The sequence below is a fragment of the Mus caroli genome, chromosome 10, assembly GCF_900094665.2.
Source record: "Mus caroli chromosome 10, CAROLI_EIJ_v1.1, whole genome shotgun sequence".
NCBI lineage: Eukaryota > Metazoa > Chordata > Mammalia > Rodentia > Muridae > Mus > Mus caroli.
This window is the reverse complement of record NC_034579.1, coordinates 4481061-4493670: the sequence shown is the minus strand read 5'-3', so window position 1 is coordinate 4493670 and position 12610 is coordinate 4481061. Positions and strand designations below refer to the sequence as shown.

At 39.8% G+C, this 12610-nt stretch overlaps 1 protein-coding gene across 2 annotated transcripts in view; it reads left to right on the top strand.

Moving 5' to 3' along the window:
- Tab2 (TGF-beta activated kinase 1 (MAP3K7) binding protein 2) overlaps positions 1–12610 on the top strand; it is a 52037-nt gene that overhangs the window by 25181 nt on the left and 14246 nt on the right. For both annotated transcript variants that reach the window (XM_029482453.1, XM_021174740.2), the window contains exons 2-3: positions 6055–6242; positions 10977–12477. In XM_029482453.1, the coding sequence (XP_029338313.1) occupies positions 6141–6242; positions 10977–12477 (1603 nt within the window). In that variant the 5' untranslated portion in view covers positions 6055–6140. The remainder of the gene's footprint in view (positions 1–6054; positions 6243–10976; positions 12478–12610) is intronic.

Below are 12610 nucleotides of genomic sequence, written 5' to 3'. Positions count from 1 at the left end.
AAAAAAAAACTGACTTTTTTAGGCTGATGACATATGACATTTATAAATTCTTTAAAAATAAATCACATATCAAGTATTACTTACCTGGCCTATAATATGATATATACTACAGCAACAGGGGAACGTGTATGCTTAGATAATTTGATTCTCCTTTTAGGTTTCAGTTGGAAATCTTCATTTAGGTCAGAAGACTCTATAACTTACTGGAACTTTAAAAGATGGTAGATAACATCATCCAACTATTCCGACTGCACAGCAGTTTTTTTTATGGGAAAGACATTATTTCAAAATAACTCATTGATAATGTCAGCCAATCCACAAAAGCAACGTGAGTTAGAGTTAGCATTAAGACATACTGGTAGGGAGAGAGAAAAACTGCCTGCCTTTCCATTGAACCCTGGAGAGGCTACTGTTCTAACATCTGACGGTCAGAGGGGTGTTGATATGTATCTAGTTCTGTTAAAATTTGATGTATATGTTCCTAAAAATTACTAAAAGTATTCTTCCCTAAAACAGTGCAGAGCTGATAGGGAAAATAAAAAAGAGATACAGCTTTTAAAAATTTGAGTTGTAAACATTTTTAAAGCTAAGAACCTTTTACAAATATAATCCAGTTTTAGTCATGTTTAAAAGTCAAGAAATGACCAGGTGATGATGACTGGAAGACAGAAGCAGGTAAATCTCTGAGATTAAGGCCAGCCTGGTCTACAGAGTGAGTTCTAGGATAGCCAGGACTATACAGAGAAACCCTATCTCAAAAAAAAAAAAAAAAAAAACTGAAACAAAAGTAATAATGTATAAATACTGTAACAAATATTGTACTTTACCTCAAACAAAACCTAACATTTGCCTGTGAGAATGAGCTTTATGAATTAATGAACAAAAAGTTCTGAAACCGAAGAAAAGTGTAACACAGTGTGGCTAGTGCACAGTGTGGCTAGTGCAGGGCCTAGAGGGGCCCGATCCTCTTCAGCTGGTGTCACAGGTGGTTAGAGCTATCTCAGCATGGGTACTTGGAACTGAGTCTGGGCACTCTGAATTAGCAGTGTGAATTCTTAACTACCAGCCATCTCTGTATCCCTACCATATAGTTTTTAAGTACTTAGTGTACAGCAGTGAACAAGATAGACTCACCACTTTGAAATAGTGAAACTGATGTTTTTGTGTCAAGATTTTTGTTAGCAGTCAGGGGTTGGTCCTGAGCAGTGCGATTGCATTGTTGGTAATAGTCTGACAGCGCACGACCACTACAGTTTTCTAGCCTCTTGAGTACTCTACTGTACTCTCCCAGCTCAGCACTTCACACTCTACAGAAAGTCACCCCAGAGTCAATTCTAGAATATACTTAAGTGGACTCCTTGCCTTCTTGTCCATAAACTGAGGGAGGATCCTTGTGTGTTTGAGAAGTGAAAGTTGTATTTCTTTCTATTATTGTTTGATATTCAGCAGGTACATTTTTTTCTTTGTTAAAATAATTAATTTTTTTACAAGTAAATTCACATTGTATAAGGGTGAAACAGTAACCCTGAACTTGGGAGTTTGAGGCAGATAGACTGAGTTCAAAGACAGCCTGGGATCTTGTCTCAAAATGGTATGTGTACAGTAATAATATTAAAATTGTACTTAAGTATATCTCTGGGCCGCTAATAAAACCTACTGTACCGGTGAGGTTTCTTCTGTCAACGACTGCACGCCCTTCTATGTCCTCCTAGTGTGCTTTCCCCAGGGTCCCCTTTTTCCTCTGCCCATACTTCCCCTCATTTCCAGAGCCGACCTACTGTATGACCGTGCTTCATCCCTCACATTCACATAGCTGTACTTTGAGTTTCCAGCTCCCTCAGTGAAGGTCCCTTTGTATACACAGCTTCTACAACTTCTCGAGTGCTTGGCCACAGGCTTACATATTGATAAGATCTGCATTTAGCTGTCTCAGTTTTTCTAACGTACATCAATCATTTGTTCTATGAAAACTGAAAAGGAACAACTCAAAGATTAAATCAACTTCAAAATTCTGCAGCAAGGGTAGCATGAAGCTCTGATTACTAAAATGTGGTTCCTTCCTATCTTGTGAGAACCCACACTATTCAAGATAAATAATCATTATTGCTACCTATTTATACTTTTTTCCCCTAAGCTAGTCAGGCTTAATAATATATTTAACTTACACTGTGTGGTCTTGTAAACTTCTGAGTTGTTTGTCTGTTTTAGGAAAATAAAATGATAGTTTTACTGTTTTACTGATACTTGATTTTTTTTTTGCTGTCATTGTCATCTTAACATGAAATATTCATTGGATTCTCATGACAGTTGAATACTTTGTCATTGTTTTATATAGGAGGATAACTAAAGTATTGAAATTCAATGATTTGCCGAAGAGGACATTTCTAGAATCCTCAGAGTTTTACTTAGCAACTACTGTGTGTTCTATTCTATATACATTAGTTACTTCATTTAGTTTGTGATAATATAGTGTTGGTTACTTCCATTTTTAACTATTAACATGTTTTTTTCCTCTTTGTTTCTTTACCCTTTTTAACAACAAAAACCCTTTAGAAACTCCCAGGGCTAAAGCTGAATATTGTTTCCTTTACTCTTAGGGAACTCTACTTTGTAGGAAAGTTTGTTCTTTTCATCTACCATGGTTACCTTCTTTTTTATTGCTTTAATAGAAAGAAAATTCTTGTCATGTTTATGTGTATTTCTTAAGAATTTCATAGAAGGAACCCTATCAGTTCCTTTTATTTAAGGATTTTAGGCTTTGGGGGAGCTCAGGTGGGTGGCTCGGTCTGAGTTCAGTACTAGAACACATAGATATAAAATGTAGGCTTGGTGGTGTGTACTTAAAACCCCAGTGGTGGGGGAGCAGACAGCTGGACTCCTGGGTTCCTGGTCTACCATTCTAGCCTTTCCATAAGCTCCCAGCCAACGAAGGGCTGTATTTTAATTTCTGTGTCTGTATGGCAGCATTTCCCTCCAGCATCTCCACATAAGATAGATACCAGTATGTGGTGGTGTTCCAGTGAAGTCTGGAAAATTCTGTCTTGCTCATCTTCTCTGCTACTACACATTAAAGTAGTAAAGAGACCCTCAAACAACATTCCTTGAATATATTCTACCAAAATCTTACTTTCCTGCACAACAGTAATATTGCTGAAATACACTTAAGCAGTAAATGACAAACAAGTGACACCAAGTTTTCTTTGGTTTGGCATGGCTTGGTGTGGCTAGGTTTGGTTTGGTTTGGTTTCCGAGGCAGTGTTTGCATAGCCCTGGCCGTCCTGGAGCTCACTCTGTATGTAGATCAGGCTGGCCTCAAACTCCGCCCGTCACCGGAGTGCTGGGATTGAAGGTGTACACCAACATGCCTGCCTGACTCAAATAGATTATTTCTTAACATTGGAATTACTGAATTTGTTCTTGTTCCTCCTTAACTTGGGCATAGTACCCCTCTGTGTCTTAAGAATTCTGTATGCATATTTCCTGCTAACCAGAGGTCATGGTTCCTCCACTTTGCAGCACTGCTCTTCACTGTGTATTTTAGAAAAAAACTAAGACAGGAGGATTGCCCCACATTCAAAACTACCTTGGGCTAGACCGTGAACTCGGTCTATAAGTATGCTGTTTCGCTGGCCATAGGTGTCATTTCTCAGGTTGTGTTTAAGATTTCTTTCCCTGGTTTGTAGCAGACAATATTGGGCCTTTTGTATGTTTTCCTTAAATCTGTAAATTTGCAACATTTACTAACTTGAGAAAAATGTAATCACACTTCCATAAGGTTTGTCTGTCTGTTTCTATCCACTTACTTACATGTGTCCTGGCTTCCGGTCTCTAATTACAAGGACATTAAAAGCTTTGGGTACTGCCTGCTGCACCCAAAGGGTCTGGAAGCCCCGTCCACTTACAGCTCTCTCTGTCCATCCTCCAGACTGCGTTATTTTCTTCTCTTCTGCTGTAGATAAGCATGTCCAGTGGAGTTCTGTTTCACATATGTTAGTTCTTAAATAGATCTTACATACAAATTTCATATATGTGAATACAAAAAAAATATTCTACTTATTTCCTGAGAAGTCCAAGTATATTCACCCTTGCGTTCATGAGCTACTTTCAAGTCCATATTGCTAAATCCAGTAGCTAAGTCATTTTGGGCCTGTTCTTCATTGGTTGTCTTTTTCTTAAGTATGGATTAGTTTTTCTTGTTTGATTTTAGTCATTTAGAATATAATTAAGGACAAGGATGGCATGTAGAAAGTCTGGATTCTTTTATGTTTCCCCAGTGGATAGTGACTCTTGGTTTGTTTTAGGGGACAGTTAACTATGCTGAACCTAAACTATAAACCCCGGAATCTATCTCAGATTGGATATTCTAACCTGAACCTGGCTGTTCCAAAGTGTCTCTCTCATATATGGAGTTCAGAGAGCAAACCTAGTGTAGAGAGAGTACACAAGATTAGCCTTCCAATTCAAGTCCCTCTTTCTCCATGATCTGCTCTGACCTCTCAGAAAGTAGGCAGAAAGTGTAGTTGGGCAATGTGAATGTTTCTCATTTGTGTCCTCAGTGTGTAGGAAAGCAAGCCAATGGTAACATGCTGTGTATGCTTTAATGATGGAAGAGATTAGAATTCGTTTTCAGTCTTCATCTTTAGTTAGTGAAGGTGTTTCTCATTTAGGTGTTTATTTTCCCATTCCTAATATTGCATGTAAATTATTTTTCTGAGTTTAAGTCATTTGAAATGTGCTTTAGAAACTGTAATGGAAAAGAAACTTTACAGTAACACTTTCATTTAATGATGTTGCATCTTTTATGAACCTAGATTTGGTCTAGTCTTGGGGGTACAGTAGTTAATCTTAGAGGTCTTGATCCTCTAGAGGTCACTTATAAATGTCACACAGGGAAAAATAGTATGTGGATGTGTTTTTGGTTTGGTTTGGTTTGGTTTTTTGGTTTGTTTGTTTGTTTTGTTTTCGAGACAGGGTTTCTCTGTGTAGCCCTGGCTGTCCTGGAACTTACTCTGTAGACCAGGCTGGCCTTGAACTCAGAAATCCGCCTGCCTCTGCCTCCCAAGCGGTAGGATTAAAGGCGTGCACCACCACGCCCGGCTTGTTTTTTTTAACAAAGGAAAAATGGTTGGGGAACCTGTTTTTCAGTGGGAGGCACTTGCTAGTGTAAGGAAGTAGACAGAGCCTTCAAGGATCTGAGGGGGTTCAGTTCCAAAGCCTCCGACGCCATTAGCAACAGTGGGAGCAGGAATGCGGTAGTTCACAAGAGGCTGCATGGTGTGCAGTTTAAAGCCACAGCGGTGAGAGAGGGGCTACTCTGCTGTACTGTTCACAAAGATAGCTTATGGGGAAAGACTGAGGATGTGGGAGGTAGGGAAACTGACACAAAGAACAGAGGTAGAGGGGGACCATTAGGAGACTTGCAGTAATAGCTAAGATGGAGTAAGGTGGCCAGAAAAAAGCAGTAGGGGTGAGAAAGAATCATCAGATACAAAATACTTTTGCAACTAAACACAATAAGACTTGGTGGTAGATGAACATGGAAGAAGAGAATGACCTATGTGAACAGGAGACTGTCCATGTGAGTGATAATGGAGAGCTGAAGTAGAAAAGACTTAGTTATTTTGTGTAGAGGAGTTGATTGTAAAGCAACATATAGATAGCAGCATTAAGTTTTAGATAAAACACATGTGGTCTTTTAGAGCCACATTCTTAAAGGTTTTAGGTAAAACAAGGAAGGTTTGTACCTAAGGCTCTCCCGTGTACTCATTAAGAAAGGTTAGGGGATCCTGATTCTCCCTTAAAGAATGAGGGAAGACGAGAGAGCATCCCAGCAGTTTCCTAATTAGATGCATCTTCTGCCATTGTAGAACATGCAAATATAGAGGAATTCGATCATTTCAAAATTGTCTATTAGAAACAAAAGTATGTATAGCTATATGAAAATCATTAAACCTAAGTAACACGTTTATACTTTATAGTTAGGAGCTGTGATTATAAATCCATAGCAACATTCATTCTAAAATCAGTTCTCAATAATTCTTCTTTCTTTCACAGAAAATGCTTGGCCAGAAGAGATGAGTACTAATTCCACTCAGGCCTAGAATTGCCTATTGAGATAGACCTGAGCAGGCGACATACGAATGGCCCAAGGAAGCCACCAAATTGATTTTCAGGTTTTACATGACCTGCGACAAAAATTCCCAGAAGTGCCTGAAGTTGTTGTATCCAGGTGCATGTTACAGGTTAGTATTCAATGATTTTTGGATTTATTGATACAATACTATTTATAATATTAACCTGGTGTTTTTTTAGATATTGGAGAAAAACTCTGTTAGCATTACTGTACTGTAATGAAAAATGATCTTTGGTGTCTCATAGTAACATGGCCTCTGGCAAATACGGTTCTCAGTGCCTGCCTGTAATACAGGCCTTGTCTGCCCTATAGACAAGAGTTCTGCTCTCTATAGTCTTGTTCCCTTTTCCTCATCCTCTCGTCAGACTTGTGAAATCCCAGATCTTTGTATGAAAATGGGGGGAAAAATAATTGAGTCAGAAAGCTTGTTCTTCTATTAATTGGTACATTTGTCAAAACAGTGTTTGCTTGTCAGTCTATTATCTCTGACATGAGGGATTTGTATGAACAGTGCATAACTTCCCAATTATGAAGAAAAATGTTTTTTATATTTCTAAGTTTACTTTATAAATTTTCCAATTAATCTCTCCAATTTCTACATTTTCTTAGTATACAAAATTCTAGAAATCCATAATTCTTAGTATTTAGTGATAGTTGCAGCTGGCCATTCATTTAACCTGGAAATCTTCCCCCAAAAGGCATTTTGAAGATCCTTCGAAATTTGAAAGATTATTTTTAAAATTTGATAATGTATGAAATTTTTATCCTATTTTATAGTGACTACATATATGTCACTCATACCCTTATCGTCATTTATCTGTATTTTGAGTTGTTCTGTATGTTTTCAGCCTTAACCTAGTTTGAGTCCCACCAATCATCTTCCTAAGTGAATCCTTTCTAAATGAAGATATTATTGTTTCTTGGCAGTGTAAATACGGGTTACTATATATTTGCCATTTGAATTTTTTTTCCATGTTCTTCAAGATGAATTTCGGGTGTCTTGACTATAATACTGTAGTACACTAGTCTGGGGTCTGGGATCCCAGCTTACTCTATAGCTTCATGTCATGCTCTACAGCATAGTTATCCTCAGGAACATGAAAGTGTCCACGCGTACCTGCTTCCTTTATACAGTGGGTAGACTGTGTTCTAGAATAAGCAGACTGGAGTTCAGGTTTAGATGGTTACCAGCAGTAACATCTATGAGCCTCATTTTTACTTCATTTCTTTACTGTTCGAGGAGAATAAAAATCTTCACAGAACAGTATATATAATCCAGGTAAATTAACTGCTAGAATACATGACTCACAGTTCTAAAAAGAGTAACAGTAATGGAAGTTCCCCGTTTTAAATATTTGGTAAATGAGTCAGTAGTTAGTTGACAGTTATCAATGTAGAATGTAATGGAAAAAAGAAAGAGAAAAGGGAAGTGTCTTAGGTGGGTTTCTATTGCTGGGGAGCAACTAGGGGAAGAAAGGGTTTAATTGCATCTTACACTCTCAGATTAGTCTATCACTGAGGGAGCCCAAGGGAGAACTCTAGGCAGGAGCTGAAGCAGTGCCATGAAGGAGTGTTGCTAACTGGCTTGTTCAGTTTGCTTGCTTAAGCAACTGTAACTTACCTGCCCCGGGCTGGTGCCCTCCAACAGCAGTCCTTAATCAAGAAAATATCCCATCGACTTGCCTGCAGGCCAGGCTGGTGGATTCAGTTCCTTGGCTGAGATCTCCACTCCCAGATTTGTCTAGGTTTGTGTCAAGTACACAGAGACCAACCAGCATAAAAGGAATAAAGTGGGAGTCAGCGTTTTAAGAAGGTGGGAAAAGAGCCAGAAACAGGGAAGAGGGGTAAGGCAAGCCGCCTCTCAAAGCCCAAGTGTCACTTCTTTAGTTAGATAGGAGGTAGAAATGTGTAGGAAAATAAAGCTATACTAAGGGTGTTTAGGGAGTCATTGAAAAACTAATAGAAAAATAATATAATTTCTTTAACAAATTTCACAGATTTGATATTGAAAGAACTACCTAGAACACTTACAGTTCAATGATTTTTTTTNTTTTCTTTGTTCCTTTTTTTTTTTTTTTTTTTTTCTTTTTTGGTGTCTTGAGACAGAGTTTTTTCTCTCTGTAGTCCAGGCTGACTTCAAACTTAAGAGATCCACTTGTCTCTGCCTCCTGAGTGCTGGGATTAAAGGCATGAGCCACTACTGCCCTGCACCCAGTTATATTTTAAAATCAGAAAACTGGGAATGAAACATAAAGTCTTTTATAGAACTGCTTAGGGTGTTTTCAAAAAATAAAGAACTCTAATGTATACTTGAGTGTAATCTTGATGTATTGAAAAGACAAACCAAGCATTCCAGAGGCAGGATCACTGGGGAAGGGGAAGTGTATCAGTCATGTCTTTCTTCTTGCTTGCTCTCCTTGTTCAGATGGTGTGTGTGGACCATCATTTCCTAATGAAAGTTCTGGCATGATTTTCTCTGACTGCTGGTAGACATTTTAACTTCCTTGATTTCTTTCTGGCTCCTAATTTTCCATCCAGTGCTCCGAGTTTTTTTCTCCCGTGTCTAAGATGTATTAGTTGGTCTCTTATTACTCACCTGCATTATCAGATACGTATTATTGCCTGCCTTCTAACTGGCTGCTTTGTCAAAAGAATATTCATCTCCTTACATTTTATCTACTAACAGAATTGTTTTCTCAAAATACTCTTTTGTTGTTACTTCTCTGTTCATCTGGGTTCAGTAGCTCTCTCAGCTGCTTATAATCACAAAGTGTAGTGCCGTTCATTTCTTTAAATCCTCCATTACTTAAGCCCAACCATGCCTTTTACGAAGTTTCCAATGTGAACCTTTACTATAGCTAGAGATGCTTCATTGACTGTGTTTGGAACATAGTTCCCCTGACGCTATCATTCCCTTCCCCGAGAGCCTAGGGTTTCTATGTCAGCACTGGTTTCGATTTGGGGACGGTTGTTTGACTGTTTTCTCCTCGTCCAACTTGTGTGTTCTCTGTGAACCATCAAGCTATATCTAACTCATTAATCCAGGGCTCTGTGTGTGTGTGTGTGCATTAATGTGTATATTAGTATGTATAGGTGCAAGGATGTGAACACATGTTCATGAGAGAGAGAAACCTCTACTGCTGTTTTCTGGAGCTTTCCATGTTGTCTCTTTGGAACAGGTCACTGAGCTGTCTCACTCTAATGTACATGTGTTTAGGGCTGACCACTTGGAATTAAAGGGCTCATCCCTGGAGAAGACTGGGTCTCTCTCTCTCTCTCTCAGCAGCCATTGACTGCCTATAGCTCCTCATCTAGGGATGGTGCCTGGTGAAGACTGGGTCTCCCTCTCTCAGCAGCCATTGACTGCCTATAGCTCCTCATCTAGGGATGGTGCCTGGTGAAGACTGGGTCTCCCTCTCTCAGCAGCCATTGACTGCCTATAGCTCCTCTTCTAGGGATGGTGCCTTGTGTAGCTTCCTTGTCCATGCTGACATGTTAAGTGGTATTGTCATTATGCCGGTCTTATTTAGGCAGCCATATTGTTAGGATTTCATGCACGTAGCCTCCCTGTGGTTCCAGAAGACGCTGTCTCACAGCAGGCATCCTGATCCACTAGCTCCTAAAATTGCATCATCCTCTGTTCTGTGGTGTAGAGGTTGTGTTGTAGATGTACCCATTGATGCCAGGCACCCACCCCATAGTTCTCTGCATTATGACCAGTTGTAAATTTATGTAATGGTCTCTGCTGCAAAAAGAAACTGCTTTGGTGAGAGGTGAGAGCTATGCCTGTCTGTGGTATTGTATAAATACTTAGAATTTAACTGGAGTATTCTAAACCTAGCTAACTGTCCTTGGCTGGAGAGGTTAGGACTGAGAGAACTGACCACTGCCATTTTCCAAAACTGTCTACCTGATTGAGTTACAGGCTCTTTAGTGGGATGAAAACTCAAATCTTCCACAAGCTCAAAGATTGCTGCATATATGATTGATTTCCAAAAAGTATTTTTCTGAAGGGTTTTTTTTTTTTTTGGTTTTTTTAAGACAGGGTTTCTCTGTGTAGCCCTGGCTGTCCTGGAACTCACTTTGTAGACCAGGCTGGTCTCGAACTCAGAAATCCACCTGCCTCTGCCTCCCGAGTGCTGGGATTAAAGGCGTGTGCCACCACCACCCAGCTTCTGGAGAATTTATGACCAATGGTGTGGTACTTCGTTTAAAAACACTTTGTTTTGGGTTTTGCTTCTTTCTGCATGTTGCTCTGGAATGGGTTTTTGTTAGGCTCTGTTGAAGGCAGAGACATGAACTCAGTTCTTTTGTTGGCTACTTTGTGCTTATATTTCATTTGTAGATGCATGTTTTTTACCAGAGGAAGAAGCACAGGTAGAACTGAGATGATGGGCGATCTTTAAAAGAATTTGTGTAACAGTTGGCTATGTAAATACTGACTTCTTTTCTAAGTGCTTGGAAGAACTTTGCATTTTATCATTTCACTTTAAAAAAAAATTTAATTATACCTTATTATAGTCTTAAAGTTGATTACTTTGTTCATTGTAAAACTTGTATTTTTAATTAGGCTGCATTTTACTGTATTTGGATCCATCCATTTACTAAGTAGCTTCTTAGACAGTGGTTTGGTTTACATTTATTTGTTACTAGTAAATGTTTCCATTACACTAGTAGTGAGAGTTAATAAACATAAACCTAAAATGGTTCTCAAATCAAAAGAGGTCTCTTGTGATTATAGTATCTGTTCACTTGTTAGTTGTGTAAGTATTTCTGTGGTAATGATAGTCTGTGTATTCACTTCTCATGACTAAGATTAACCTGTCCTTATTTTGCTCTGTAGAACAATAATAACCTGGATGCCTGCTGTGCTGTTCTCTCTCAGGAGAGTACAAGGTATCTTTATGGTGAAGGAGACCTGAATTTTTCAGATGAGTCTGGAATTTCTGGTCTACGCAATCACATGACTTCTCTCAACTTGGACTTGCAGTCACAGAATGTTTACCACCATGGAAGAGAAGGAAGTCGAGTGAATGGAAGCAGGACTTTAACACACAGCGTTAGTGATGGACAGCTTCACGGTGGGCAGTCCAATAACGAACTGTTTCAGCAGGAGCCACAGACAGCACCAGCTCAAGTTCCTCAAGGCTTTAATGTTTTTGGGATGCCCAGTACATCTGGTGCTTCAAACTCAACACCGCATCTTGGATTTCACCTAGGCAGCAAAGGGACATCAAACCTTTCTCAACAGACTCCCAGGTTTAATCCTATTATGGTAACTTTAGCCCCAAACATACAGACTGGCCGTAGTACTCCTACATCTTTGCACATACATGGTGTACCTCCGCCTGTACTGAACAGTCCACAGGGAAATTCTATCTATATTAGGCCTTATATTACAACTCCTAGTGGTACAACTCGACAGACACAACAACATTCTGGCTGGGTATCTCAGTTTAATCCCATGAACCCTCAGCAAGCCTATCAACCTTCACAGCCTGGACCTTGGACTACTTATCCTGCATCCAATCCTTTGCCACATACCTCAACCCAGCAGCCGAATCAGCAGGGCCATCAGACCTCTCATGTCTACATGCCTATCAGTTCGCCAACTACTCCACAACCGCCAACCATTCACTCATCTGGTAGCTCTCAGTCTTCTGCCCATAGCCAATATAACATTCAGAATATTTCAACAGGACCTCGAAAGAACCAGATAGAAATCAAACTTGAACCCCCACAAAGAAACAGTTCTTCAAAATTACGTTCTCCTGGACCTCGAACTGCCAGCACTTCCTCATTGGTCAACAGCCAGACCTTAAATAGAAATCAGCCCACTGTTTACATAGCTGCCAGTCCTCCAAGTACTGACGAGATGATCTCCCGTAGTCAACCCAAGGTCTATATTTCAGCCAATGCCACCACAGGAGATGAGCAAGGCATGCGGAATCAACCAACACTCTTCATATCTACAAACTCTGGGCCATCTGCAGCCTCCAGGAACATGTCTGGGCAAGTGAGCATGGGTCCTGCCTTTATCCATCACCATCCACCCAAAAGCCGAGTGTTAGGTGGTAACTCTGCAACGTCTCCTCGAGTGGTGGTCACTCAACCCAACACAAAATATACTTTCAAAATTACAGTTTCCCCCAATAAGCCCCCTGCTGTTTCCCCAGGGGTGGTCTCCCCCACCTTTGAACTTACAAATCTTCTAAATCATCCTGACCATTATGTAGAAACAGAAAACATTCAGCACCTCAAGGACCCTCCTTCAGCACATGTGGAAAGAATAAGCAAAGCCCAGAAACTGAGTATGGGATCTGATGATGCTGCCTACACACAAGGTAATGCTAATGTTAAAGGGGGTGGATATTCTCCATGCTGGATTTATTGTACATGTGATTTCACAACAGAAGAGGGCATCAGCATGCCTTCTGATCTCTTGTTTTGCAATACTGGCCTTGCTACACTAACTAT